This window comes from Plecotus auritus (genome assembly GCF_963455305.1).
Source record: "Plecotus auritus genome assembly, chromosome: 1".
Lineage (NCBI taxonomy): Eukaryota > Metazoa > Chordata > Mammalia > Chiroptera > Vespertilionidae > Plecotus > Plecotus auritus.
In genome coordinates, this window is record NC_137770.1 from 153006562 (window position 1) to 153034479 (window position 27918).

Genomic DNA, 27918 nt, shown 5'->3' on the forward strand with positions numbered 1-27918 from the left:
TGTGTGGGAACAAAGTATAACCCTGTAGTGACCCCACTCCTAAGCATCTGCTAGTCCAGGGGCAATCTAGACTCTCCTGTAAAAAGATTTTCCTACAGATGGAAATTTTGAAAGCTACAGAAAATACCTCCATCTTTCATAGAACACATTATCTTTGAAAAGGGGGTGGGTTTGTAATTTGTAGTATAAGCTAAAATGTAAGAAACTGTCTGATAAATTCTCCTTGAAGTATTTCTTCCACAAAAACTCTTAGGCCCTGGGAAGTTAATTTGAAGTCTGTTAACAGTCTGATTTGCTTTAGCACCCTGTGTGGCATTATTCCCAGGGTTTTCCTTAGTTCTGGCTCCGGCTCTGGAAAAACAGAGCCCAACCAGTACCTCCAGGCCCCAGAGGGCACTGAGCTGGTACTGAGAACAGCTGGGAGCTCTCAGTCCCTGGGTTTATTCAGGCTCCGTTTGGGTCCTCTTTCTTTCTTTTTCTTTTTTGTTCTTAATCTTCATCAGAGGATATTTTTTCCCATTGCTTTTTAGAGAGAGTAGAAGGCAGGGAGGATGGGGGAAGAGAGAGAGAGAGGGAGGGAGAGAGAAAGAGAGAGAGAGAGAGAGAGAGAGAGAGAGAGAAACATTGAGGTGAGAGAAACACATTGATTAGTTGCTTCCCACATGTGCAGCAACTGGGGCCAGGAATTGAACCTGCAATCCAGGTATGTGCCCTTGACTGGGAATCAAACCAGTGACCCTTCGATGCATGGGTAGACACTAACACTGAGCCACCGGCCAGGGCTGGGTCCACTTACTTAATTCTATTTTTATTCTTTTTTTACATTGCTATTGCTACCCTCCCTTTAAGCTTCTTCCTCTGGACTTGACTCCTCCTTAGTTCCCTATTCCCCTTCCTAAAGCTGGTTTTGGTCCTTGGCTTCCCACCATCCACCTCACCTAATCACTAATGATCCCTACCTAGATCTATGTCAGACTGCCTGAATGCTCATCTCTACTTACTGTCTTCATGACTAAGCATAAAGTAATCAGCACCTGCAGTGTCCTTCCGACCACACTGCATCTCTAAGCCTTTGACAAGCACAAGCATGTCCCAGCGGCTCCTTGAAGAATGCAGATGTTTATCTTCGCAGACTCTCCTTATCTCTCTATCTGATCAGTGTTCTCCAAAGGTCTCTGGCATCAAGTTCCTTCCTATCTATTTCCATCACCAACATCTTGTCCCAGTTTCTGGTCATGTCACACCTGAACACCACCACTTGCTCAGGGTAGGCAAAGCATGAGCTGTGGGCCAAATCCAACCATCCTCCCTGAACCCCACAGCTCAGGCTGCCACAGCGCCTGCTTCCTGCTGACCCCGGTGAGCCTCTGATCTGGGTACAGGGCTCCTTGGGGTGATGTGTAAAGTAGGAATTTCCAATGTGCCACTAAGGCTTCCAACAGCGAGGTCTGGTGAGGCAGTTAGGTACGCAGGAGGGGGAGGCTCATAGATAAGTGATGCATGCGGCTGCCATCAGCTCACCCTCCACTTCATGCTGCTGTGTTCCTGGCACCTGAGTTCCCTGGCCGGCCCTGACCACAGCCCAGCAGCCCCGCAGCATTCCGCATGAGCCACTGCATGGAGTGGGCAGCCCTGGCAGCGGGGAGGCTGTGCCTGAGAGGTGTTTAGTTTTGAGTAAAGACAGTGAATTGCCCATGAAACTTTAAGATGTTAAGTTATAGATTATTAATAGATATAGATTGATATTAATAAGTTAATTTTATACTGACATAATAATAATTTTAATCTTTGTGTCACCACTTTTTTTTCTTTTCTATTTTTTAATTATTTTTTTATATTATTATTTTTATACATATGTGTCCTTATTCCCCCATTACCTCCCATGCCCCACTCATGCCGCACCCCCCTGTTGTCTGTGTCCATTGATTAGGCTCATATGCATGCACACAAGTCCCTTGGTTGATCTCTCCCCCTTACTCCCACTGACGCCCTCCTTCCCTGAGGTTTGAGGTTCTGATCGACGTTTCTCAGTCTCTGGTTTTGTTCTTGTTCATCAGTCTATGCCGTTCATTATATTCCACAAATGAGTGAGATCATGTGATACTTATCTTTCTCTGCCTGGCTTATTTCACTTAGCATAATGCTCTCCATCTCCATCCATGTTGTTGCAAATGGTAGGAACTCCATCTTTTTTACTGTAGCGTAGTATTCCATTGTGTAGATATAGCACAGTTTTTTAATCCACTCATCTGCTGATGGGCATTTAGGCTGTTTCCAAATGTTAGCTATGGTGAATTGTGCTGCTATGAACATACGGGTGTATATATCATTTCTGATTCGTGTTTCTAGTTTCTTGGGATATATTCCTAGAAGTGGGATCACTGGGTCAAATGGGAGTTCCATTTTTAGTTTTTTGAGGAAACTCCATACTGTTCTCCTCAGTGACTGCACCAGTCTGCATTCCCACCAGCAGTGCAAAAGAGTTCCTTTTTCTCCGCGTCCTCGCCAACACTTGCTGTTTGTTGATTTGTTGATGATAGCCCTTCTGACAGGTGTAAGATGGTACCACATTGTTGTTTTGATTTGCATCTCTCTGATGATTAGTGACTTTGAGCAGGTTTTCATATGTCTCTAAGGCCTTCCTTCTGTCTTCTTTCGAAAAATGTCTATTTAGATCAGTTGCCCATTTTTTTGATTGGGTTGTTTATCTTCTTTATGTTAAGTTGTATGAGTTCTCAGTAAATGTTGGAGATTAAACCCTTATCGTTGATATCATTGGCAAATATGTTCTCCCATGCAGTGGGCTTTCTTGATGTTTTATTGATGGTTTCCTTTGCTGTGCAACAGCTTTATATTTTCATGTAGTCCCATTTGTTTATTTTCTCTTTAGTTTCCATTGTCCTAGGAGCAGTATCAGTGAAGAAGTTCCTTCGGCATATGTCTGAGATTTTTCTGCCTATGGATTCCTCTAGTATTTTTATGGTTTCCCATCTTATGTTTAAGTCCTTTATCCATTTTGAGTTTATTTTTGTATATGGTGAAAGTTGGTGATCTAGTTTCATTTTTTTGCATGTATCTGTCCAATTTTCCCAACAGCATTTGTTGAAGAGACTCTCTTGACTCCATTGTATGTTCATGCCTCCTTTGTCAAATATTAATTGGGCGTAGTGGTTTGGGTCAATTTCTGGGTTCTCTATTCTATTCCATTGATCTATACGTCTGTTCTTGTGCCAGTACCAGGCTGTTTTAAGAACAGTGGCTTTGTAATACAGCTTGATATCTAGTATTGAGATCACCCCTACTTTCTTTTTCTTTCTCAGGATTGCTGCAGCTATTCGGGGTCTTTTTTTATTCCAGATGAATTTTTTGAAGGTTCATTCTGTGAAATATACCATTGGTATTTTAATGGGAAGTGCATTGAATTTGTAGATTGCTTTGGGTAGTATGGACATTTTGATGATGTTGATTCTACCAATCCATGAACATGGTATGTTCTTCCATCTGTTTATGTCTTCCTCTATCTCATTTTTCAGTGTCATATAGTTTTCCACATATAGATTTTTACCTCCTTAGTTAAGTTTATTCCTAGGTATCTTATTTTTTTTGGTTCGATGGTAAATGGGATTGCTTTTTTATTCTCTCTTTCTGTAAGTTCATAATTGGTGTATAGAAATGCCATAGATTTCTTGGCATTAATTTTGTATCCTGATACATTGCCAAATTCATTTATTTAGTCTAATAATTTTTTGATGGAGTAGTTAGGGTTTTCTATGTACAGTATCATGTCATCTGCGAATAAGGACAGCTTTACTTCTTCTTTTCCAATTTTGAATAGCTTTTATTTCTTATTCTTGTCTGATCGCAATGGCTAGTACCTCCAGTACTATGTCTAACAGGAGTGGTGAGAGTGGGCATCCCTGTCTTGTTCCTGTTCTTAGGGGAAATGGTTTTAGTTTTTGCCCATTGAGTATGATGTTGGCTGTGGGTTTATCATATATAGCTTTTATTATGTTGAGGTCTGATCCTTCTATTTCCACCTTGTTGAGAGTTTTTATCAAGCAAGGGTGTTGGAATTTGTCATATGCTTTTTCTGCATCAATTGATATGACTATGTGATTTTTATCTCTCAATTTGTTTATGTGATGTATCACGTTTATTGATTTGTGGATATTGTACCATCCTTGCATTCCTGGGATAAATCCTACTTGGTCATGGTGTATGATCTTTCTGATGTACTGCTGGATCTGATTTGCTAGAATTTTGTTGAAGATTTTGGCATCTACGTTCATGAGGGATATTGGCCTGTAATTATCTTTCATTGTGTTGTCTTTATCTGGTTTTGGTATTAGGGTGATGCTGGCTTCATAGAAGGAGCTTGGAAGCAGTCCTTCCTCTTGAATTTTTTGAAATAGTCTGAGGAGGACCTTCCTCTTGAATTATTTGAAATACTCTGAGGTGGATAGATTTTAGTTCTTCCTTGAATGTTTGGTAAAACTCCCCTGTGAAGCCATCTGTTCCTGGGCTTTTGTTTGCTGGAAGCTTTTTGATGACTGCTTCCATTTCTTCCATAGTTATTGGCCTATTGAGATGTTTAGATTCTTCCTGACTGAGTTTTGGAAGGTTATATTTATCTAGGAATATGTCCATTTCCTCCAGGTTGTCCAGTTTGTTGGAAAAGAGTTGTTCATAGTATTTTTTAACAATTCTTTGTATTTCGGCGGGGTCTGTTGTTATCTCACCTCTTTCATTTCTGATTTTATTTATTTGGGTCCTCTCTCTTTGCTTCTTTGTGAGCCTGGCTAGAGGTTCATCAATTTTGTTTATCCATTCAAAGAACCAGCTCTTGGTTTTGTTGATCTTTTTTATTGATTTTCGGTTTTAGTGTCATTTATCTCCACTCTGATATTTATTATTTCCTTCCTTCTGCTTACACTGGGCTTTTCTTGTTGCTCTCTTTCTAACTCTTTGAGTTGTAGGGTTAGGTAATTTATTAGCATTGTTTCTTGTTTTTTTGCAGTAGGCTTGTAGAGGTATGAACTTCCCTCTCAAGACTGCTTTCGCTCTGTCCCATAGATTTTGGATTGTTGTGTTTTCATTGTCGTTTGTTGCCATGATGTTTTTTATTTCTTCTTTGATCTCTCTGGTAATCCAGTCATTGTTTAATAGCATGCTATTTAGTCTCCATGTGTTTGATATTTTTGGATTGTTTTTATTGTAGTTGATTTTCAGTTTTATGCCACTGTGGTCTGAAAAGATGCTTGATATGATTTCTATCTTCTTGAATTTGAAGAGACTTTGCCTATGACCCAACATATGGTCTATCTTTGAAAATGACCCATGTGCACTTGAGAAGAATGTATATTCTGTGGTTTTAGGGTGAAATGTTCTGAAGATATCAATTAATTCCATCTGGTCTAGTGAGTCATTTAGGATTGATGTTTCTTTGCTGATTTTTTGTTTAGAGGATTTGTCCAATGGTGATAGTGGGGTATTAACGTCTCCTACTATGATTGTATTGCTGTCAATCTGTCCTTTGATATCCTCCAGCAGTTTTTTTTTAATGTATTTGGGTGCTCCTGTATTGGGTTCATATATGTTTACTAGTGTTATTTCTTCTTGTTGGATTGCTCCCTTTAGTATTATGAAGTGGCCTTCCTTATCTTTTGTTATGTCCTTCACTTTGAGATCTAATTTGTCAGATATAAGTATTGCTACCCCAGCTTTTTTTTCATTTCCATTCACCTGGAAAACCTTTTTCCATCCCTTCACCCTCAGTCTGTGTGCGTCTTTTTTTCTGAGGTGGGTTTCTTGTAGACAGCAGATATATGGGTCTTGTTTCCTTATCCAATCCATTACTCTATGTCTTTTGATTGGGGCATTTATTCTATTTACATTTAAAGTTATTATTCATAGGTACTTACTTGTTGCCATTTTTATTCTTTACCCCTGTGTTCCTTCTTTGCTTCATATTTTTTTTTATTTTTTTTTTTTACAACAGACCCTTTAGCATTTCTTGCATTGCTGGTTTGGTGGTAATAAATTCCCTTAGTCCTCTTTTATCTGTGAAGCCCATGATTTCAACTTCAATTTTGATTGATAGCCTTGCTGGGTATAGTATTCTTGGATTCAGACCCTTCCTTTGCATGCCTTTGTATATTTCATTCCATTCCCTTCTGGCCTGATGAGTTTCTGTTGAGAAATCAGTTGCTAGTCTGATGGGAGTTCCTTTGTAGGTAACTTTCTGTCTCTCTCTGGCCACTTTTAAGATTCTTACTTTGTCATTGTTGTTTGCCAATTTAATTATAATGTGTCTTGGTGTCGGTCTTTTGGGGTTCATTTTGCTTGGGACTCTGTGAGCTTCTTGGATTTGTGTGGGGTTTTTCTTCCCTATATCAGGGAAGTTTTCTGTCATTATTTCTTCAAACAAGTTTTCTATTCCTTGCTCAGTTTCCTCTCCTTCTAGAACCCCTATTATGCGGATGTTGTTTTGTTTCATATTGTCCCAAAGTTCCCTTAGGCTCTCCTCCTGCTTTTTAAATTTTTTTTTCCTAGAAGTTGCTCTACTTGGTTATTTTTTCCTACCTTGTCTTCTAGCTCACTGATGCGGTCCTCTGCTTCTTCTATTCTAGTCTTGATGCTTTCTATTGAGTTCTTTACAGCAGCAATGTCATTTTTCATTTCTTCTTGGTTCTTCTTCATTTCCTCTTGGTTCTTACTCATATTGTCAAATTTGTCTTCCATTCTTTTCATCCACCTTTTGACCATTTCTCTGAATTCTTTCTCTGCCAGGTTGCTTGCCTCCATTTCGTTTACTTCCTTTTCTGGTGATGCCTGCTTTTCTTTTATATGTGGGCTGTTTCTTTGTCTTCCCATGGTCTCTACTTCTCTGGGTGTCTGGTTACGTAGTTCTCTCTCTCCTGCATTGATTTAAAGGCACAAAATACAGCACTACCAGGTACAACACACAAGGCACTGAACAGAAATGTATTCACAATATTAATAACCCTAAGTACAGGTGACCACCAGAGAAAGGCAAATTATGGGATAGGAGAGAAAGAAGAAGAGAAAAAAAAAAAGAAAGGAGTGCCAAAAAGAAATTGGGAAAAGGAGAAAAAAAGTAAGAGAGAAAAAAAAGAGAATAAGAGAAAAGGGGAGCAAACTGTATATATGGGGGGAAAACTCCAATAGAACAGCCACTAATCCCATCAAATGTCAGCAACAAGTACCTGGAGATGAATACAAACTACAAACAACAATTAATATCAAGTGAGGCAAGGGAAAACAGATGCAAAAAACAAACAAAAAAAAACAAAGCAAACAAAAAAACAAAACAACGAGAATAAGGAAAACAATCTCACAAACAAGCATAAAAAACGATATAATCAACATTCAAGCAAACAACAAAGGGACAGAGAGAAAAACAATTTTTGGATAGTGAAGACAGAGAAGAGAGAGGTGTGTATGAACTCGGAGCAGGGATTGGAAATTAGATATATAAGTAGGGTGAAATTTTAACAGGGGGTAAAAAAAAGATTAGGGAAAATCTAAGGCAGGAAAAGGGTAAGAGAAACAAGACAACAAAAAGGCAAAAGTTGGGAAGAGAGTGATGGTATAAAGGTAGAGTTGAGATAGAGCAGAATGAAGCTAAAGGAAAGATGAAAATAGAATGTAGAACACTAATCTCAAAGACAAATAAAGAGAATATAAAATGACACTTTTTTTAAAAAAAAGGTAAAATAGTAGTAGTAATAATACTGATTGAAAATAAAAATGTAATAATTAAAAAGGTAAAATCAAGTGAGGAAAAAAGAAAAAAACTTAGTTTCTTAAGTAAAAGATGAAAAATAAAAAAAATAAGAAAATAATAAAAATAAAATATGCAGTAGTGAAGGTCATTCACTTCTTCTATTGTTCTGTTTGGCACACCTGTTTCCCAGTCAGGACAGTATTGCAGTTTCCTGTGTTCCTCTGCTCCTCAGTGTTGTAAGCCAGTCCCGATTTTTAAGCAAGCGGTGTGTCTTACTTTCTTGTATTCCTTAATTTGTGATTACACAAGAGTCAATTTGTGATTCAGCCCCTGGGTGGCAGTGTTTCTGGGTTGACTTCTGGTTCTATGGGTCCTTTCTAGCCTCTGCTTTAGATCCTGCTTTTCCTATGGCACTCAATACTGGTTTGTGGGAGTGGGCTGCCCCAGAGCTGGTTCTCTGGTGGTCACTGCCCGCTCTGCTCCCCAGGTTCCAGAAAAACAACTTACCCCTGCAGTCTCCTAGGGTGTCCCCAACTGGGTGATCCTATGTATTGGGCTCAGTAATCAGAAACAAGGATTCAAAGAGGAGAAAGCATGAGTGTGCGAACTCCAGGTCTGCGCATAAGCCTGCACAATCCTCTTTTCCCCCTTGTGTCCAAACAGCTGTCACACTCCCAAAATTTTTAGGCTGTCCTTCTGCATCAGATCAAAATGGGTTGCTTTTTAGACATCCCCTCTGTTAGCAGCTCTGAGGACCCCCTTCCCCATTCACTGATCACACCAGCCCCAACAGCCACGGATTTTTCTAGGTGCAGACTTCCCCCGGTCCTCCAGCTCCCGCAGTGTGCGCGTTTCTCTCTCCTGCCTGGAGCAGAGACCTCACCTTATCCCAGGAGAAATCTGACCTTTCCGTGGTGGAGTGTAGAGCTCCTCTGAATCCGCGTGTCTGCGCCAATGGGGGACTGGTGTTCGGGAGTTCACAGCTGTTCGGTGGGTGCTGCAGTTGTAGATTTTCAGGTTTCCAATAATATCCACTTTCCCCTTCAAGATGGCACGGTCTCTGCGTCCGAGCCAGTGGCTCCGGGAGGGAACCCGGCAGCAGTGGGGGCTGCCCGGTCAGGGGAGCTGTCCCTTAGATTTAAGCTGTCCCGTAACTCTCCAACAGACACTCCCCGTGCGACCCTCAGCTGTTCTTTCTATCTGCTCCAGGAGAAGAATCAGGACACATCTGTCTATTCCACCGCCATTTTTCCACCCCGCCTGTGTCACCACATTTATTACTGTTAGAAAGCAAGGGAATGCTCTACCTAAAATGAGTATTTTGAAATTAAGATTCAATTAAGTTCAGATTTCCCAGATGAACTGAAGTGTAGATGCTGTATCTCATAGTATCTTTCCTCTGTAGCATCTGATACATTTCAGTTAGTATAAGGTTATTTTTATTCATGCCAATTTGAATTAAATTTCAAAATATTTCAGACTCAAGTAATATATTCAAAGACCTCTCAACCCTTTTAAAGGCATCTACTTAAATCATAATCTGGGACAAACATGGTGAGTTTTAGCAACTCTACTTGATTTAATCTTTCCACTACTAGTTCCAATTTTCTTTGAATACTTTTACAAATAATTTGCTCATATTTCTCATTTCAAGGCATAATTACTATCTTTTGGAGATAAATTTGTCCAAGACAGAGAGAATTGTAGCTTTCTGTGATTTACTCATTTGGCATTGGATCTCCATTTCAGACTAGGGAGGAATGGCAGGGTTTATGTGTAGCAGGGAGGCAGGTGAAGGCCTGGTTAGCTAGGGCCTTGAAGGACATTGGAATGACTTCAGTTCTCTTCTAAGATAGGAATGTATTGGGAGGATTTGAGCAGGGGATTGAATTTGTGACATTAATTAAAGCCTCTGGTTGTAAAATAAAAAGAGAATTTGTTCCACAATATTGAATTTACTACCAGTTGACCCATCTACATGATCTATTCTCTTTGAGATGTCAGTAGATGTAAAGCTTTTAGATTCATGGGGCGGGGGGTTGGGGGGGGGGGAACAGAGAGTGGGGCTGAGTCAGCTGTCTAAATAACCTAATACTGATTAGGCAGAAGGATTACATTTTCTGTGTCTTTATCCTGATAAAGCAAAAGCAAACAGGAGTATGTCCATATGAGGAAAAGAAGGTTAATTGATGTAGATGGTGATATTTTTCCAGTTATATTTTATAACTAGAGGCCCGATGCATGAAATTCATGCAAAAGTAGGCCTTCTTTCCCCAGCTGCCAGCACCAGCTTCCCTCTGGTACCTGGGACCCGGGCTTCCCTCCCTCCAGCTGCCAGCAGGCACCTGGGACCTGGGCTTCCCTGGCAGCCCCGGCTTCATCCTGAAGTATGTTCGGTCTAATTAGCATATTACACTTGTACTATTGTAGATAATAATATATGACTCTAACAAAGTACATCCAGGGTGAGGCAAAAAGTAGGTTTATACTTGTTTGTATGGAGAATAATAAAATAATTAGTCAATAACAATACAAGAATAAACTCTGTGTTTCCCATACTCACAACTGTAAACCTTTTGCCCAATTCCTTATGTGAACTTATACAGTATATTATTAACATAATTTAATAATAATGTGATTAATAAAGTCAGTAACAGAAATATCTCACTAGGCCATTGTGAGTCAACTTCAAGAAGAACTGGCCATTGTCAGACAACTTCAACAAAAAATATCTATGACAGAGGCTTCACTGGAGGTTGAATCACGTCATCCTGGGCTTTTACAAGATAAGACACATGACTTAAAGAAGGAACTAGATGAAAGCAGAAGTCAAGTATGTATGAAATTAAACCTGTCTTCAGTTAATCTATAGCTGGTTAAATAATATAGAGTGTTTTAGGATACTACTTTTCATGGACAACTTTCTTTTGTATTTTCATTGTGATTAATTTATTATAATTGCATTATCTTTATAATTAACTTACTTCTTAACCCTAGCTATTATTCTGTCATTTGTATTTTATGTTTTTCTTATAATATTTACTCTTAGGAAAGTTAATAATTATGCATCATTCTTCATAAAAGTCAAGAGGGTTTTTTTTCCCCACTAAATAATAGTTTTAGTGACATCTCCATTATCCTGATGAGGCAGCCAGACAAAATCAGAGGATAATGCTTAATGGAATGTTCTGGAAATTGTTTTTATTTCTTCACTTTGGTGAATGGATATTCAATAGATTTCAGAATAATTTGTATGGGAAGGTCATTCTACAAACCAGTTGAAATAGGCATATCTTTCATTTTCTCTCACTTAGAAATATTATGAAAGCATGGAAATGTTCAGATCATTGTAATATGTACATCCACAACCAACAATTAAGAAAATTAAATCTAGATCCACTAATGGATATATTTTTAAAAAACTGCATTGATATAATTTACACATTGTATAATTTTCCTATTTAAATTATACAATTCAATATTTTAAACATATTCAGAGAGTTGTGCATCTATCACCTCAGTCAATTACAGAATATTTTTATCACTCCAAAAACAAACTCCACACCACTTAGCAGTCACTACCAGCTCCTCATTGTGCCCTCCACCAGGCAAATACCAGTCTCATTTCTGTCTCTATTGATTAGCCTATTCTGGATATTTCATATATATGCAACCACACAAATTAAAGTCCTTTGTGACTGGCTTCTTTCACTTAATGAAATATTTTAAAGGTTCATCCACATTATGGCACATAACAATATTTTATTTATTTATTTTTATTGCCAAACAATACTTCATTGTGTGGTGCTTCCACTGATCCATTCATCAATTGATGGAACTTTGTATTGTTTTCACTTTTTGGCTGTTAGTAATTCAACTATGAGCACTATTGTACAAGTCATTGTGTGAACACAGGTTTTTCTTTTTTTGCCATGGGATTTTTATCCTCTGATATAACTGGGCTGATTTCAGCATCTCTCAGCCTTTACTCATGCTGTCCATTCTGTCTTTTCAGTTTCTGTTCCTCGTGCCTAATCCTGTATCTATTGGGACCTGGCTCCCAATCTCCCCTCCATGAAGTGTTCTCTGTTCCAACTCTCATTGACCTCATTCATTTCAGCACTTGTCATCTCGTCTCTGCAAAATACTTTAGCCCTTAATTCCCCATTGTCTTCATTTTCTTCACAAGAGATAATCTTGTCTTTCTATGTATTAATTTGTCTGTGGGGCATATTATTTGATACTAGAGGCCCGATGCATGAAATTTATGCAAGAGTAGACCTTCCTTCCCCCGGCTGCTGGCAGCGGCTTCCCTCCAGCACTTGGGACCCGGGCTTCCTCCCTCCAGCCACCAGTAGGCACCTGGGACCTGGGCTGGCTTCCCTCCGGCCACCCACAGGCACCCGGGACCTGGACTTCCCTCCAGCCCCGGATTTATCCAGAAGGACGTCCAGAATGATGTCTGGAAGGATGTCCAGACTAATTAGCAGATTACCCTTTTATTATTAAAGATAAGGGTACTTATCTTTGTATAAACTGAACATATTTGAGCTTAACTATTGTTAGGATACAATTAAAAACTTTATATCATTGGCGGTCTTGGAATTCAAACCCAGATATTTGATTAACACAATGATGAGGTGAGGAGTCTGAATTGGCAAGAAGAAGATAGCTCTAGTTTTCCCAAGCCTTCAAACAATATAGTTGAGTATACATGTGAAAAGAACTTCAGAAGATTTTTATAGGTCAGGTCTCTATGAAATAAGAAATTATTATTATTATTAAAGGCAAATAATTGATAATCTGACACTTACAAAAAACATTTGCATTATAAGAGAAAAACAAGACAGAGAATGCTGGTCAACATCCTAAGGGTGAAGGTGCCCCCAAACTCAGAACATAACAGTAGTACACTCAAAGTAACACCAATAAGAATCAACATAAAATGGACAGGATTCGTTATCTATAAGGGCGATCCATGTTACTCATAGTTTATGAGTGTGTGGTTGACGATATTGTTTATGAGGAGCAAGAAGGAAGAAAGAAAAGTACAGATGACCTCAGTAAAGGGGTCAAGGCCAGAAATGTTGACTAGGGAATCTGGTTTGAAGTGATTAGATTTAAGGATCTCTGAGAGAATTTTAAGAAAGGAATCAACTGCCCTCTAGAAGTCTGTTTCTATTTTGCTTGGTAGTTCAGTTCATTAAATTCCACATATGAGTGAAATCATATGGTGCTTGTCTGCTGGTGGTGGTGGTGTTGGTGTTGGGGGAGTGGTGTAGGGATAGAGCAAAAAAGAGAAAAAATTAGAGAGGACTCATGGACACGGACAATAGTATGGTGATTTCCAGGTGTGTGATGGAGTTGGGTGGAGATGGAAGAGGCCATAGAGGGGATACATCGTGATGGCAAGAAAATAAAAAAGAAGTGAGGTAGAAAAGAAATGAAAAATAAAAAGGTAAAATTGTGAACCTGGGCGAAGAACCTATGGAGGGCCAATATAATATTCTATCTTCTTTTGTTTGTTAGAAATTTTCTATACTAAAAGGTGAAAAAAACACCCTATTGTCTTAGGTGACCACTGTCTCTATCCGCTGCTGGACTGGAGCTCCCCTAATTTCTTCTTCAGAGTATTCCACTTCTGCGTATGTCTGGGATTTGATTCTATCAGCTTTCTGTCCTTTAGGGATTCTTATTTTGAGGCTGTTCTCTTTCTGTCTTTTTGAAATTCCTCATAATTTCTGTTGTATTGATTATATACTTATCTTCTTATGCTAAGTACATTATCTCTAGCCCTTATTTTTATCTTAAATATTCAAAACAAAGGTCATCAAATTATAAAACCAGGTATTGAGTTTCTTAAACTTGTTACATCTCCCTTCAACCTCAATGTAGTTCTAGTCCATGGCATTCAACAGGGTGAAGAAAAATAAACATGCTACCACTTTTTTCCCCCAACATCAAGCAAAAATAAAAATAAATAAATAAATAAGGACTAGACAGAGTGGAAGACTGTACATCATGGTTACTGTTTAGAAATGAACTGCGGTTGGAGGACTGGAGGGAGAGTTTGTGTGTGGTCATTGTTACCAGTTGCTGCTGAGAAGTAATGCATTAAAGGACTAAAAGAAGATGACTCTGAAAAAAATTTTAGTGCAATTATAGGATTGAAAATCAGATTCTTACGAAAAAGAAAAGAATGAGTCTTGAAAATATGAATAAGTGGATGAGACCTTGCATTTAAAAAATGTTAGATTTTAATGGATGGGCACAACAGGATGATAGAAAAAGCTACAAAAATCAAGTAAAAGTTATGTTTTCATGTAATATAGAGAATACACTTTATTTAAAGATAAAAGTGTTTAAGAGAAAAGGAGAAAATGAAACCTATGGAAAAAAGCTTACAGAGAATGAGAGTCTTTATCTCATCCTAAAGTCAGATTACCAACATAAGGTAATGGGGGCTGCATGGGAAGTTTTCAAAGATTACCTTAGTAAGATGTGACTTAATAGAACCTGGAATATCTTGAACTATTGGTGAAAATGTTTCTAAGGCATCTTAGAAACTAAAATGTCAATATGGCCATTCTCTTACATATTTTTTTAGCACTTAGTATTTTATATATCAACTAAAGGCCCGGTGCACGAAATTTGTTCACGGGGGAGGGGGGGCGTCCCTCAGCCCAGCCTGCACCCTCTCCAATCTGGGACCTGTCGAGGGATGTCCGACTGCCCGTTTAAGCCCGATCCCAGTGGGATCGGGCTTAAACGGGCAGTCGGACATCCCTCTCTCAATCCAGGACTGCTGGCTCCCAACTGCTCGCCTGCCTGCCTTCCTGATTGCCCCTAACCGCTTCTGCCTGCAAGTCTGATCACCCCCTAACCCAGGGGTGAGCAAACTTTTTGACTCGAGGGCCACAATGGGTTCTTAAACTGGACTGGAGGGCCGGAACAAAAGCATGGATGGAGTGTTTGTGTGAACTAATATAAATTCAAAGTAAAAGAGCGGAGGGGAGAGCAAGAGAACCAGATAGAACAGCCGGATCCGGCCCGTGGGCCGTAGTTTGCCCAAGGCTGCCCTAACCACTCCCCTGCCAGCCTGATTGATGCCTAACTGATCCCCTGCAGGCCTGGTCACCCCTCACTGCCCTCCCCTGCAAGCCTGGTCACCCCTAACTGCCCTCCCCTGCAGGCCTGGTCCTCCCAACTGCTCTCCCCTGCAGACCTGGTCGCCCACAACTTCCCTCCTCTGCCGGCTTGGTCACCCCTAACTGCCCTCCCCTGCAGGCTTGATCGCCCCCAACTGCCCTCCCTTGCAGGCCTGGTCCCTCCCAACTGCCCTCCCCTGCTGGCCTGATCGCCCACAACTGCCCTCCCTTGCAGGCCTGGTCCCTCCCAACTGCCATCCCTTGCTGGCCATCTTGTGGTGGCCATATTGTGTCCACATGGGGGCAGCCATCTTGTGTGTTGGAGTGATGGTCAATCTGCATATTACTCTCTTATTAGATAGGATAGAGGCCTGGTGCACAGGTGGGGGCCAGCTGGTTTGCCCTGAAGGGTGTCCCGGATTAGGATGGGGTTCCCTTGGGGTGTGAGGCGGCCTGGGCGAGGGGCCTGTGGTGGTGCAGGCCGGCTATGCCCCCCGGTGACCCAAGTGGAGGCCCTGGTATCTGGGGTTTATTTATCTTCTATAATTGAAACTTTGTAGCCTTAAGCGGAGGCCTGTGCCGGCCAGGGTGTGCGGAAAGCTTGGCTTCCTCCATCGCCGGGGGCAACCCTAGCCTCCTGCTCTCGCCAGCTCTGTGGCTGCCGCCATTTCTGTTTGGGTTTATGTATCTTCTATCATGAAACTTTGTAGCCTTGAGTGGAGGCCTAGGCCAGCAAGGGCAGGCGGAAAGCTTGGCTTCCTCCATCACCGGGGAAACCCAAGCCTTCCTCCTGCTCTCTGTGGCAGTAGCCATCTTGGTTGGGTTTATTTGTATATTCGCTCCTGATTGGCTGGTGGGCGTGGCTTGTGGGTGTAGCGGAGTGATGGTTAATTTGCATATTACTCTTTTATTGTATAGGAAACCTCTATGTTAACAAACTTTGGCAATTTAAGTTCCAGAAAGAAAGTGGTGAAAATGTAAAATCAATTTAACTGTTGTAGGAAGTCATTATTTTTGAAATCTGTCCTTATTGGCATCATGTTTATAAACTAGATTTTATAAACCTGTCTACTACCTTTTATAAACTTGTCTACACATGTTATTCATAAACTCATGAGAAATCATATTTTTAAGAAAGAAAAGTGAGTCTCTAGATTTTTAAAAATGATATTCTTTAATTTTTTTTTTCAAAGCCTCAGCACGAAAAGGAAGAGTCAAACAAAAATATTGACCTAGATGTCTCTCTGCATCAGAGGTTGCAGCAAGTAATGAATAAAAAGGATGACTTAGAAAAAGACGTGAACAGGTAAGATTTTAATATTTCAGATAATTTCTGCCATGAATTAAGATTTGTCATTTTGCTTTATTAAAACCAAAATACAAATTTATTTCCTCTCTGTAATTTTCATAATTAAATTACCCTTTTTAAAAAATTACTGCAGAAACATAGCACAATCTGAAACTGTTTTGAGGGCCACAATAAAGTACTTACTCTTTAATGATTCCTCAAACCATAATGAGGATGCCTTTTGCATATCCTGTCACCTGCACTTTTCATGTCTACCTTGAATTTTTATTTCTGCCACATATCGGCTCTCTCTGGTGATCTTTCCTTCTTTTCATAGTGTGCGTCCCTTCTGCATTCAAATAAATAACTAAAACTTATCTGTGTCATTGTTTAACAACCTTATGTTTCTTTCTCTTTTTTTAATTATAAAAGATATCACATATACAAAATGTCCTTATGATTTAAAGAAGAAGTTGGGTAATCCTGTTTTTACCACTCATAGAAACACAATGGTATCTTTCCCATGTCTGAGGAGCCCCCTCATGGCTTCCTTTCTGTTTATAGCCTGAGTTCTTAAGTTTGTTCTCTGATTCTCATCAGTGTTTTTCCTCTCATTTAACTGTCTTTCTCTACATCGTTTCATATCCCTTTCATTTTGTTAACATTGTGCTAGCACAGATCTCTTGTTATAGCAGTCTTGAAGAGACGGTTACACACTATCTCCCTGACTTCCCTTCTTCTAAACCCTTGCCCCTGTTTTATTTCCCCTTCCACTCAGACTTCAGAGATTCTTTTTTCCTGCTTCTCCTATTTTGAATGATCTGCTAGATTTTGGTAGTTTTCTTTCCTTCTTGTAGACAATTGTCAGTAGTACCAAAAGGTATTTTTGTGTCTTTTCAAAACAATTACATATAATTATGCTTTTGTTTTTCACCTTGAATACTGATCTCTGGTTTCTATTTGATAATTATAATAGATCAATGTTTTATATTAACATAGTCAAATGAATATTAATAATAACTTATTTATAAGAACTCTATATAGTTACAATATTAACTATATATCCATATCACATATGTCATGACTTGTTTTCATTTTATTTACATAAGATCATAATTTAGCTAGTATGCTTTCAAATAATATTAGATTAGAACAAATGAGAGCATAATAATTCATAGATTTGTTTGTTTTATATGCTTTTATAAACATAATGTCTGTTTAAATAATAACTAAATATTTATTCTTAAAGAATTTGACATACTTGTTTTGTACATTTCTTCAGACTTAAAGAAATCGTAAAAGTTATAAAAAAGAAATTAAATGAATGTGATAATGAAGAGCTTAGTTTCCCTGGAGATTTAAAACCAAGTCCAGCTGATGTAGAAATTCAATCCAAAAAGCGAAAACAGAAGGTAATTTAAAATCAGTTTTGGGACCCAAAATTCACCTAATTTGGGGAATAGATATCATTCAATGCTTTGAGTAGAAATATAGATTTTACTGTTAATTTTATAGACTTGGTATCAGTGAAAAAGACAGCTTTTTCCTTTATCACTTTTCTATCAAAAGGGTCTACTGTTAACTCTCTATGTCTTGAACACTGGCAACAGCACCAAATCAAAAAAAAAAAAATTTGGTAGCAGCTTTTTTGAGACACAATGAACATACCATGCAGTTCACTCATTTAAAGTGTACAGTTCAGTGCCTTTTTCTGTATTCAAAGAATTACACAGTCATCATCACAGTCAGTTTGGGGACATTTTCATCCTCCTAAAAAGTAGCCCTCTGCCTTTTAGCAACCACCCTGTGCCAGCTTTCACTTCCCCACTCTTCCTGGCCCTCGGGAACCACTACTGTCCTCTCAGTCTCTCTAGATTTGTCTGTTCTGTACATTTCATATCAGTGGAATCACACAATAGGTGCTCCTTCCTGACTGCCTTTTTTATTTAGCACTAGAGGCCCGGTGCACAACATTTATGCACTCAGGGTGGGGGTCCCTCAGCCTGGCCTGCGCCCTTTTGCAATCTGGGAGCCCTTGGGGGATATCTGACTAATGGCTTAGGCCCGCTCCCTGCAGGGCCTAACCTGGCAGTTGGACATCCTTAGCGCTGCTGTGGAGGCAGGAGAGGTTCCCGGCACCACCGCTGCACTCACCAACAGTCAGCCCGGCTTCTGGCTGAGCGGTGCTCCCCCTGTGGGAGCGCACTGACCACTAGGGGGGAGCTCCTGTGTTGAGCGTCTGCCTCCTCGTGGTCAGTGTGCGTCATAGCAACTGGTCGTTCCACTGTTTAGTTGATTTGCATATTACCCTTTTATTATCATAACTAGAGGCTCGGTGCACGAAATTCATGCACTGGGGGGGTGGTTTCCTTTAGCCCAGCCTGCACCCTCTCCAATCTGGGACCCCCCAAGGGATGTCCGACTGCCCGTTTAAGCCTGATCCTGGTGGGATCAGGCCTAAACAGGCAGTGGAAAACATCCCTCTCATAATCCAGGACTGCTGGCTCCCAACTGCTCGCATGCATACATTCCTGATTGCCCCTAACCGCTTCTGCCTGCCAGCCTGATCACCGCCTAACCACTCCCCTGCCAGCCTGTTTTCCCCTAACTGCCCTCCCCTGCCGGCCTGGTCACCCCTAACTGCCCTCCCCTGCAGGCCTGGTCACCCCTAACTGCCCTCCCCTGCAGGCCTGGTCTCTCCCAACTGCCCTCCCTTGCTGGCCATCTTGTGTCCACATGGGGGCAGCCATCTTTGACCCCATGGGGGCAGCCATCTTGTGTGTTGGAGTGATGGTCAATCTGCATATTACTCTTTTATTAGATAGGATAGAGGTCTGGTGCATGGGTGGGGGCCAGCTGGTTTGCCCTGAAGGGTGTCCCGGATCAGGGTGGAGGTTCCCTTGGGGTGTGGGGTGGCCTGGGAGAGGGGCCTGTGGTGGTTTGCAGGCCGGCCACACACCCCTGGCGACACAAATGGAGGCCCTGGTATCTGGGGTTTATTTATCTTCTACAATTGAAACTTTGTAGCCTGGAATGGAGCCAAGCCTTCTGCTTGCTCCATGGCGGCAGCCATTTTTTTTGGATTTATGTATCTTCTATAATTGAAACTTTGTAGCCTTAAGCGGAGGCCTGGGCCAGCCAGGGTGTGCGAAAAGCTTGGCTTCCTCCATCGGCGGGGGCAACCCTAGCCTCCTGCTCTTTCCAGCTCCGTGGCTGCTGCCATTTCTGTTTGGTTTTATGTATCTTCTATCATGAAACTTTGTAGCCTTGAGTGGAGGCCTAGGCTGGCAAGGGCAGGCGGAAAGCTTCGCTTCCTCCGTTGCCGGGGAAACCCAAGCCTCCCTCCTGCTCTCTGTGGCTGCAGCCATCTTGGTTGGGTTTATTTGCATATTTGTTCCTGATTGGCTGGTGGGCATGGCTGATGGGCATGGCTGGTGGGCATGGCTTGGGGTGTAGCGGAGTGATGGTTAATTTGCATATTACTCTTTTATTAGATAGGATAATGTTTTTAAGGTGCCTCTCTTTTGTAGCATGTAGCACCAGTATTTCATTCCTATTTATTGCTGAATAACATTTCATTGCATGAAGCCACCACATTTTTTTAAAATATATTTTATTGATTTTTTTACAGAGAGGAAGGGAGAGGGAGAGACAGTTAGAAACATCGATGAGAGAGAAACATCAATCAGCTGCCTCCTGCACAACCCCTATGGGGATGTACCTGCAACCAAGGTACATGCCCTTGACCTGAATCGACCTGGGACCCTTGAGTCCCCAGGCCAACGCTCTATCCACTGAGCCTAACAGGTTAGGGCTGAAGTGAGCACATTTTTAAAAATGTATTCATCATTTGATGAACCTTTGGGTTACTTTCACTTTTTGGTGTTGTTACTAATACTTCTATGAACATTCATTTCCAACTTTTTATGTGAACATGTGTTTTCATTCTCTTGGGAATCCTATCTAATAAAGAGGGAATATGCTAATTGACTCTCACGCCATTGCAAAGATGGCGGTGCCCACAGCCAATAAGGAGGGAATATGCTAACTGACTGCCTGACCCTCAAAGATGGAGGTGCCCACAGATACAAGTTGGCAGCACCCAGTCCCCTCACCCCGCCAGTTGGCAGGTTCGCAGAAAGGCCTGGCCTGCCCCCAGGCAGGCCCAGCCACTCCACACACCTGCCTCCGGAGTCCCCCAGTCCCCTCAGCCCCCCAGCCACCCAGGGCCAGCCTGAGGTGCAGGCAAGCCTCGAATGGTGGCTGCCCAACCGCCCAGGGCCTCCCAAGGCTCAGGTAACCAGGGCCGGCCGAGGCTTGCACTTCTGGCAGTGGCAGCAGCAGAGGTGTGATGGGGCATCACCTTCCCCTGATCGCCAGGTCGCCTCTTGCCCTTGAGGGCTCCCAGATTGTGACAGGGGGCAGGATGGGCTGAGGGACCCCCCCCTCCAATGCATGAATTTTCATTCACCAAGCCTCTAGTATAATTATAAATGGAATTATTGGATAAGATCTTTAGCCTTTTGAGAAACTTCCAGACTGTTTTCCACAGTGGCTGCACCATTTTGCATTTTCATTGACAGTGTATGAGCATTCCAATTTCTCCACATTCTTGCCAACACTTGCCATTACCTGTTTTTTGATTGTAGCTATCCTAGTGGGAGTGAAGTGGCATCTTATTATTGATTCTGATTTGCAATTTTCTTAGTGATTAGGGATGTTGACCATCTTTTCACATGCTTATTATCCATTTGCATATATTCTTTGAAAAACTATCTATTAAATTCCTTCACCCATTTTTTATTGGATTATATTTTTATTATTGTAGTGTAAGAGATCTTTAAATATCCTACATACAAATCCCTTATTAGATAAAGGATTTTCAAACATTTCTTCCATTCAGTAGCTCACCTTTTCATTTTCCTGATGGTGCCTTTTAAAGCACAGAAGGTTTTGATTTCAATGAAGTCCAGTTCATCTATTTTTGTCTTTTGGTTTCACATCTAAGCTTGAAGTAAGGCAGAGGAGACATTGTATTTAAATGGTGCCAATTCCAGTCATGAAGATATACACCTATGTTTTCTTCTAAATGTTTTATAGTTTTGGCTTTTATATTTTGAGTTAATTTTTATTTATGGTCTGAGGTAGAGGTCTAATTTTATTCATTTGCATGTGGATATTCAGCTGTTCCAGTACCATTTGTTAAAAATATTATTCATATTTGATTTAATTGTTTGGCACCATTGTCAAAAAACACTTGGCCATAAAGGTGAGGGTTAATGTCTGAATTCCCCCTTCTACTTCACTGATGAATAAGTCTTTCCTTATGCCAGTACCAAATCAAATTTTATGAGTATCTTTCCCAGTCATCTTGCATAATACCAGCTGTTTTATGTAATAATAAAAAAAAAGTCAGTGTAGTGGAATGTTTCTACCTCTACTTTTATGGAGATTTCTTGTTTCTTGATAAAGCCTATGGCCAGCTTATGTTTTGCTGATTCTGTGACATTATGGGAAAGTAGGCTTACAAAGATAACACCCATTCCTTTTTTTCTCCATTCAAATCTTCAGCCTCTGCTGACTTAGCCATTTCCTTCATTGTGTTTAACTCATAATTCATAGACTTGCTGGTAGGTTTCACCACCTGGGGAGGAAAAGGTTAAAATCTGGACTGCTACCTTTCCTCTTTAGAAAGGCCTGTGCATATATATATTTCAGAGAGGAAGACAGAGAGAGAGAGAGAGAGAGAGAGAGAGAGAGAGAGAGAGAGAAACATCAGTGATGAGAGAGAATCATTATAGGCTGTCTCCTAAACACCCCCTACTGGGGATTGAGCCTGCAACCCAGGCATGTGCCTTTGACCTGAATTGAACCTGGGATCCTTCAGTCTGCAGGCTGATGCTCTATCCACTGACCCAAACCAGCTAGGGCTGAAATCTCAAAATTTTAAGCCAATTAGTTTCCTATGGAGAAACACTGGTATAACATAAGCAAGCTTGAAGTAAGCTAGAGGAGAAATTGTACTTAAATGGTGCCAAAAGGCATTGCAGCTGTTTTGCCACTGAAATTTAAAATGATTTCACAATCCTGTTTCCTCACTGAGGAAAGGAACGCTTAGTCCTAACCTTGGAGTGCTTCTCTGTGGCCCTTGGCTGTTCCCTCTGAGACTTTGCTCTGTTCTTTTCATAAGAAACTAGTGGCCCAGTGCATGAAATTCATGCACATTAAAAGGGAATTAATTAGAGGAAATATTTGAATATTGCTATTTGCCCTTTCTCTATAATAGAAGTGTCAGAGATGAAAGAAAATTAGTAAAATGTATATGAAAATCTCCCTCCTGTCAGAGTCTAGGGCGTGATGTGGGACCTACAGTCAAGTCCCCGCCCACCACCCGTACTCGCTTTGAAAATGCAAGTGACCAGACTTGGCCTGCCCCACTCCTATTGGGTGAAACCCAGACCTGGTTGGCCCCACCCTCATCAAGCCCCTCCGGGGAGGGGCGCAGCCTCAGGTCCCCCAACCCCATGCCAAGTGGGGGCACAGCCTCAGGTCCCCCAACCCTGCACTGGGTGGGGGCACAGCCTCAGGTCCCCCGGCCTGGTGCTGCGGTGGGGGGCGTGGCCTGAGGTCCCTCATCCTGCCCAAGCACCATGCAGCCTCAGGTCCCTGTTGTTTGGTCGTGATGTTACAGAGTCCCAGCTAATTTGTGTATTCCTCTGTGATATGGATAGATGACCTGTGCTTGCAGCTCTTTTTGCAGCCTGCTTCCTCCCTGTGGAACATCTAAGGCCCACAGGCTCTTTTGATTGTGTTCTGTCCTGGTCTCCCTTAAAGAGGCGGAGCTAGCAGGCAGGGTTTCTCCTACTACCATTCTCTTAGAAGCTTTGAGTGTCCAGTTAATTTTATTGGGGTTCATGGCATTAGAAAAGCCACCTCACAACTTGTTTTCAGATAAGCTCTTCACCTTGGGCTTCCTGGAGGTGTTGTAGGACAGTGTCTTTAAAATTCTTACATTCTGAACATCCTTAAAGGAATTTGAGGCACCACAGAAATGTTTCTGAGGTTTTATGGAGTTTTGTAAATGTTGGCTTCATCCTGAGACCATGTTTTCCTGGAACACCCTGGATTTGATGTTAGCCCAGAGCCATTTTTTTTATTTTAGCATTATTGGACAAATGGACAGTTGGAAGAAGGTATGAATGGGAAATGGATATTTGAAACTCTTAAATCCATGTTCTTTTACTAGTATACTTAATTGTCTTTCTTTAGCTTGTCTTTCTCATCAATTTCACTTTCAGCTGCTTCCTAGCAAGAATTCCTGTCATCCTCGTTTCAGTGTCATTGTGTTCACTTGCCCAGAAGCCCTTGCTGTCAGCCTCCTCAGGCCTCCACTCACCGTTTCTTGGAGGCCCTTTTGGTTTTCATCCTCAAGCTTCTCTATATTATGCCAGGTTCCCCCTGCCTCCTGTTCAAAGGGACTCCCACACGTGTGTGTGTTTCTTTTTAGTGTCAGCACCCTATTTTTAACGTCAGTATCTGTGCCAGTTACTTATTCCTACTTAATTACCACCTCCAAACCTCGTGTCTTAAAGCAGCATTTACTTGTTCACAAATCGGCAGTGAGGCCAGCTCATTCCTTTTCCACTTGCCACCAGCTGGGATGACCTAAAGCTGGGAAGAGGAATCTTCTAAAGGCTTGTTCGTTCACGGGTTTGTCAGGTGCAGCGGGCTTTTGGCTGGGACGTTCGCTGGGGCAGTCTCAGCTGGACACCTGTATGAGGACTGACCACGTGGCCTGGGCTGCTTCCTTCTTCACAACACGGTGGCGGGGTCTCAGGGCGAGCTTCCCTGGGGAGAAAGTCAGATGGCACCAGACATAGCAGTCACACAGCAGTCACCATATCCTATTCCCCAGAACCCAGTTAGCCCTCAGGCCAGCACCTATTTCATGGACAGGTGCCAAAGAATCTGGAGACGTGCTTCAAAAGCTCGGCATCCCTCACCTTGTCTTACCAAATAACCATTGTATCTGAAGGAAAGTAGTTTTTCCCAGGTCATGATCACTGACATTCCAGCAAGATTGTTGTTGTTGATGATGTTGTTTTTGTTTAGTATGTTCTCTTATTTTGTGGGAAGTAACAAAAAATTTCAAGATAGGACTATTGGATTAAGGCGCCCCCTCCTCCCCCCGGCCACACACACACATTTTTTTTTATTCTAAAAAAAAATGTAGGGCTCATCTTGCTAAACTTTTACAGTGAGACATGTAATTTCTCAGTAACGCAGGGAATCCTTTCTTTTTGGAATGCAATTCAAATTAGCATCAAATGTTTGTAGTTCAGTACAAGATGTATGGCATTAGAGTCTATATTTATAAGATTCATTAATTAATCTCATTATGAAAGTCTTATTTTAGGAGGCATTTGTTGACTCAGTCCTGAAAACCTCAATATGATATCCATAAAACTTTTTTTTAAAATATATTTTATTGATATTTATTTTACAGAGAGGAAGGAAGAGGGATAGAGAACTAGAAACATCGATGAGAGAGAAACATCGATCAGCTGCCTCCTGCACACCTCCCGCTGGGGATGTGCCTGCAACCAATGTACATCCCCTTGACCGGAATCGAACCCGGGACCCTTCAGTCCGCAGGCCGACGCTCTATCCACTGAGCCAAACCGGTTTCGGCCATAAAACTTTTTTTTTAAAGATTATGAAGTGTTAAGATGGGGGAAGAGGTAAGAGACTTTCTATTCAGGAGCAATGTATAGTCATTTTGTGGAGGAAAGACATGAACCAGTCATAGAAAAAAGAGTATAAAATCAAGTGCAGAAGAGATGTTGTGGGGCAAAACGACAACAGTAAATATATTTTTGTGACTCCTGGTCATTTTAACTTTGGTCTTGATTCTGAGTAATTCAAGGTTCCACATTCTAAAACCCTACCAGAGTATAGGTAACATTTTATTGCAACTGAATTCATTTCAAAATTTCATATTGGTGTCCACACCTTCATAACCAAACTATATTCTTTTATTCATGCAGAATGATGAGCTTATAACAAAACTGCAACCTGCATCTTCAAAATGTGTACGTCTGGATGAAGAAAAGACACCTCCACAGGAGTTATCAGTGGAAGCACTTCTAAAGAGACGTGAAGAACTAAAAGATAGAGTAAAGAAGGCGAAACAAGAAGCAGTAAACCTCATAACAAATATGGAAACGAATACAGTAGAATCCTGTGAAGCAGAAGAGCATAAAAAGAAGATTGAAGAAGCAGCAAGACGGGATATAGCAGACACAGTAGAACAAGTCAGTTCATTTTTACAGGTTAATTTATTGATTTAATGTGCTTTAATTCATTTCACTGCAAATTACCTTTTGGATAAATACAGTGTTTTTGCGTTTCCTCTACTTCCTTTAATAGCAATTTATTGTGTAGATTTCTGGAAGGAAGGTGGCATTTGTTTTTCCTTTTCAATATTTTAGTTTCCAACATTATTATCACTAAATTGATCTCTCCAAATGATTCTTAGTAGAGAATCATTTTATTTTTAAGACCAGTTGATGTAAAACAAGACTATTAGGAAGAAAAGGTAAAAAACGTGATTTTAAAATTGTACCATACTCTTGAATTAAGTTATATTTTTTAACTTTTAATATCTTATACTGATTCTATTATTCTTTGAATTATTATATTACATGAGTACTAATAGAAGAATGATTAACTTTATAACTGAGATTTAATTCAGGGGACATTGATGATAAATATTTTAAATTTTGGCTTTTTTCACACTCATAGCTGATCTCTGAGTCGACTCAAAACTAAAGAAATAAATATAAAAGTTCACGTTATAATTATTTTAAGAATGTATCCTTTTTATTTGCTATAGACATAAAGAGAATCTCAAGAAATGTCAGAGCAGATGATAAACAATCATCCTATCTAATAAAGAGGAAGTATGCAAATTGACTATCACACCGTAAAAAGATGGCATCCTCCACAGCAGAGCCGGGGATCCAGTGACACAAGATGGCTGCACCCACAGTGGAGGCTGGGTTCCGTAAGGAGCCTTAAGGAGCAATCAGCAGGGACCTAAGGCTGCATGGCGCTGAGCCGGGGCGGGGGAACTAAGGATGCACCCCCCAACTGGCGGGGTGACACACACACACCCACACAGGGCCTTCGGCTGCGCCACCCACTCCTCCTTGGACTTCACCCTCCGGTCGGATCCTCCTGGTCCCGTGCCCAGTGACCTGTCCCCGCCTAAGGTTTCTCAGTAACACAGTGTGCGGGATTCGGGAGTCAGGACTGGGAGTGATGGCACCTTCTCCCCACCACCTGCTGTCCCTGCCTGCCCGGGGAAGGGGACAGGGAAGTGCGCCGGGGTCTCTTAGAGCTCAGGGCTGGCCGGGACTCTGCCAGAGGGGGACATGGCCGAGTGGCCCTGCCCCGTGTGCCCCGCCCCAGCCCCGGAGTTCAGGGGGCATCCAGGCACAACCCTCCCCCAGATGGGAGTGTTCCCGCTGCGCTTCCACCACCTTGGGAAACTTTGCTTTTCCAGCTCTGTCCCCACGGGGTGCCAGATCCCTTTCCTTCCTTCAAAAGTGCCCTGAAAAGCGTGCAGACAGCTATGCCGGGAAGGGGTCGCTCAAGTTCAGCAAGAGTTTGTGATTTGCCGAAGGCACATTGAACAGTTTTCTCTTACCCCGTTTGTGGGAGTGTAATCTGATTTAAAACCAATGGACTAAACAAACAGAAGCACTTTCTAGAAAGTCAATTTGGAAATGTGGATCACAATTCAAGTGAATGAGCTTTGGGCCAGGAGTCCCATGTCTGTGAATGTGTCCTAAGTAAACAGTCCAATAAGCAGTTATGTTTACTGTAGTTGTTGATGCCAGGGGAAACCGGAAACAGCCTGCCCCACCATAAAGGGTTAGTGAAGTGAACCACAGTGATGTCAAACAGGCAGGGATAACACTGTAGCCATTAAAAATCATGTCTGTACATCCAGTTCGTTGACGTGAAAAGATGCCATAGCCAAATATTAAGTGGAGGGCAGGGGAAGCTCAGAAGGGGGCATGTATATTTATATGTATGTATATTTTATATGTCAGGGGAATAGTAGTTTTAAAAGCAGTGATTCTTCCTGAGCTCTGCAATTGTGAGTGTTAGCAAATTGTGTTTCAGGTGTGACAGGTGTCCCTTGGTGTCCCATACACACAAACGTCCTTGCCTGTGGGGGGACAGCCTGAACCTTTGCCGCACCTGCCTCTTTGCTGTGGCAACGACCCAATCAGACATTCTCTTTTATTGAGCTGGTTTCCTTTTCTCCTTTGCCTAAACCACGCCTTTCCAACAAAAGAATATGAACCAAGCAATACTAACAACAAGTTTTGTTGTCGACTGCAACTTATGCCCTTTTACACAAATGTTGTTGCTTTCAAGCCTACCAGGTTGTATTTCAAAATTTTTATTTTTCTGCAACTTGACCATTTTTTATTTGCTTAAAATATTCTGGAGTATTTTAAATACATATAGAAAAGTAAAGAATAATATGACAAATACTTATCTATACTAATAAAAGCATAATATGCTAATTAGACTGGACATCTTCTGGACAACCTTCCGGACATCCTTCCGGAAAAAGCCATGGTGGCGGGGGCCGAGGGAGAGGCAGTTAGGGGTGACCAGGCTGCCAGGGGAGGGCAGTTAGGGGTGACCAGTCCAGC

At 41.4% G+C, this 27918-nt stretch overlaps 1 protein-coding gene and 1 pseudogene across 2 annotated transcripts in view; one reads left to right on the forward strand and one right to left on the reverse strand.

The window, feature by feature from the left end:
- Positions 1–27918, reverse strand: part of LOC308241432 (5-azacytidine-induced protein 2-like) — a 188295-nt pseudogene that overhangs the window by 150039 nt on the left and 10338 nt on the right. The window lies entirely within an intron of this gene.
- On the forward strand, positions 16095–27784 carry LOC308237285 (ankyrin repeat domain-containing protein 26). Its single transcript, XM_080647826.1, has 4 exons — positions 16095–16201; positions 17466–17595; positions 25231–25497; positions 26079–27784. The coding sequence occupies exons 1-4, from the start codon at positions 16164–16166 to the stop codon at positions 26082–26084; spliced, it is 441 nt and encodes a 146-aa protein (XP_080503952.1). The 5' UTR covers positions 16095–16163; the 3' UTR covers positions 26085–27784.

Excerpts from the sequence above, each read along its gene's own strand:
- LOC308237285 (XM_080647826.1), top strand. The coding sequence starts at position 16,164 with ATGAATAAAAAGGATGACTTAGAAAAAGACGTGAACAG. Across the intron at positions 16,202-17,465 it reads TTAGAAAAAGACGTGAACAG|ACTTAAAGAAATCGTAAAAG; the intron begins GTAAGATTTTAA and ends ACATTTCTTCAG. Across the intron at positions 17,596-25,230 it reads CCAAAAAGCGAAAACAGAAG|AATGATGAGCTTATAACAAA; the intron begins GTAATTTAAAAT and ends TTATTCATGCAG.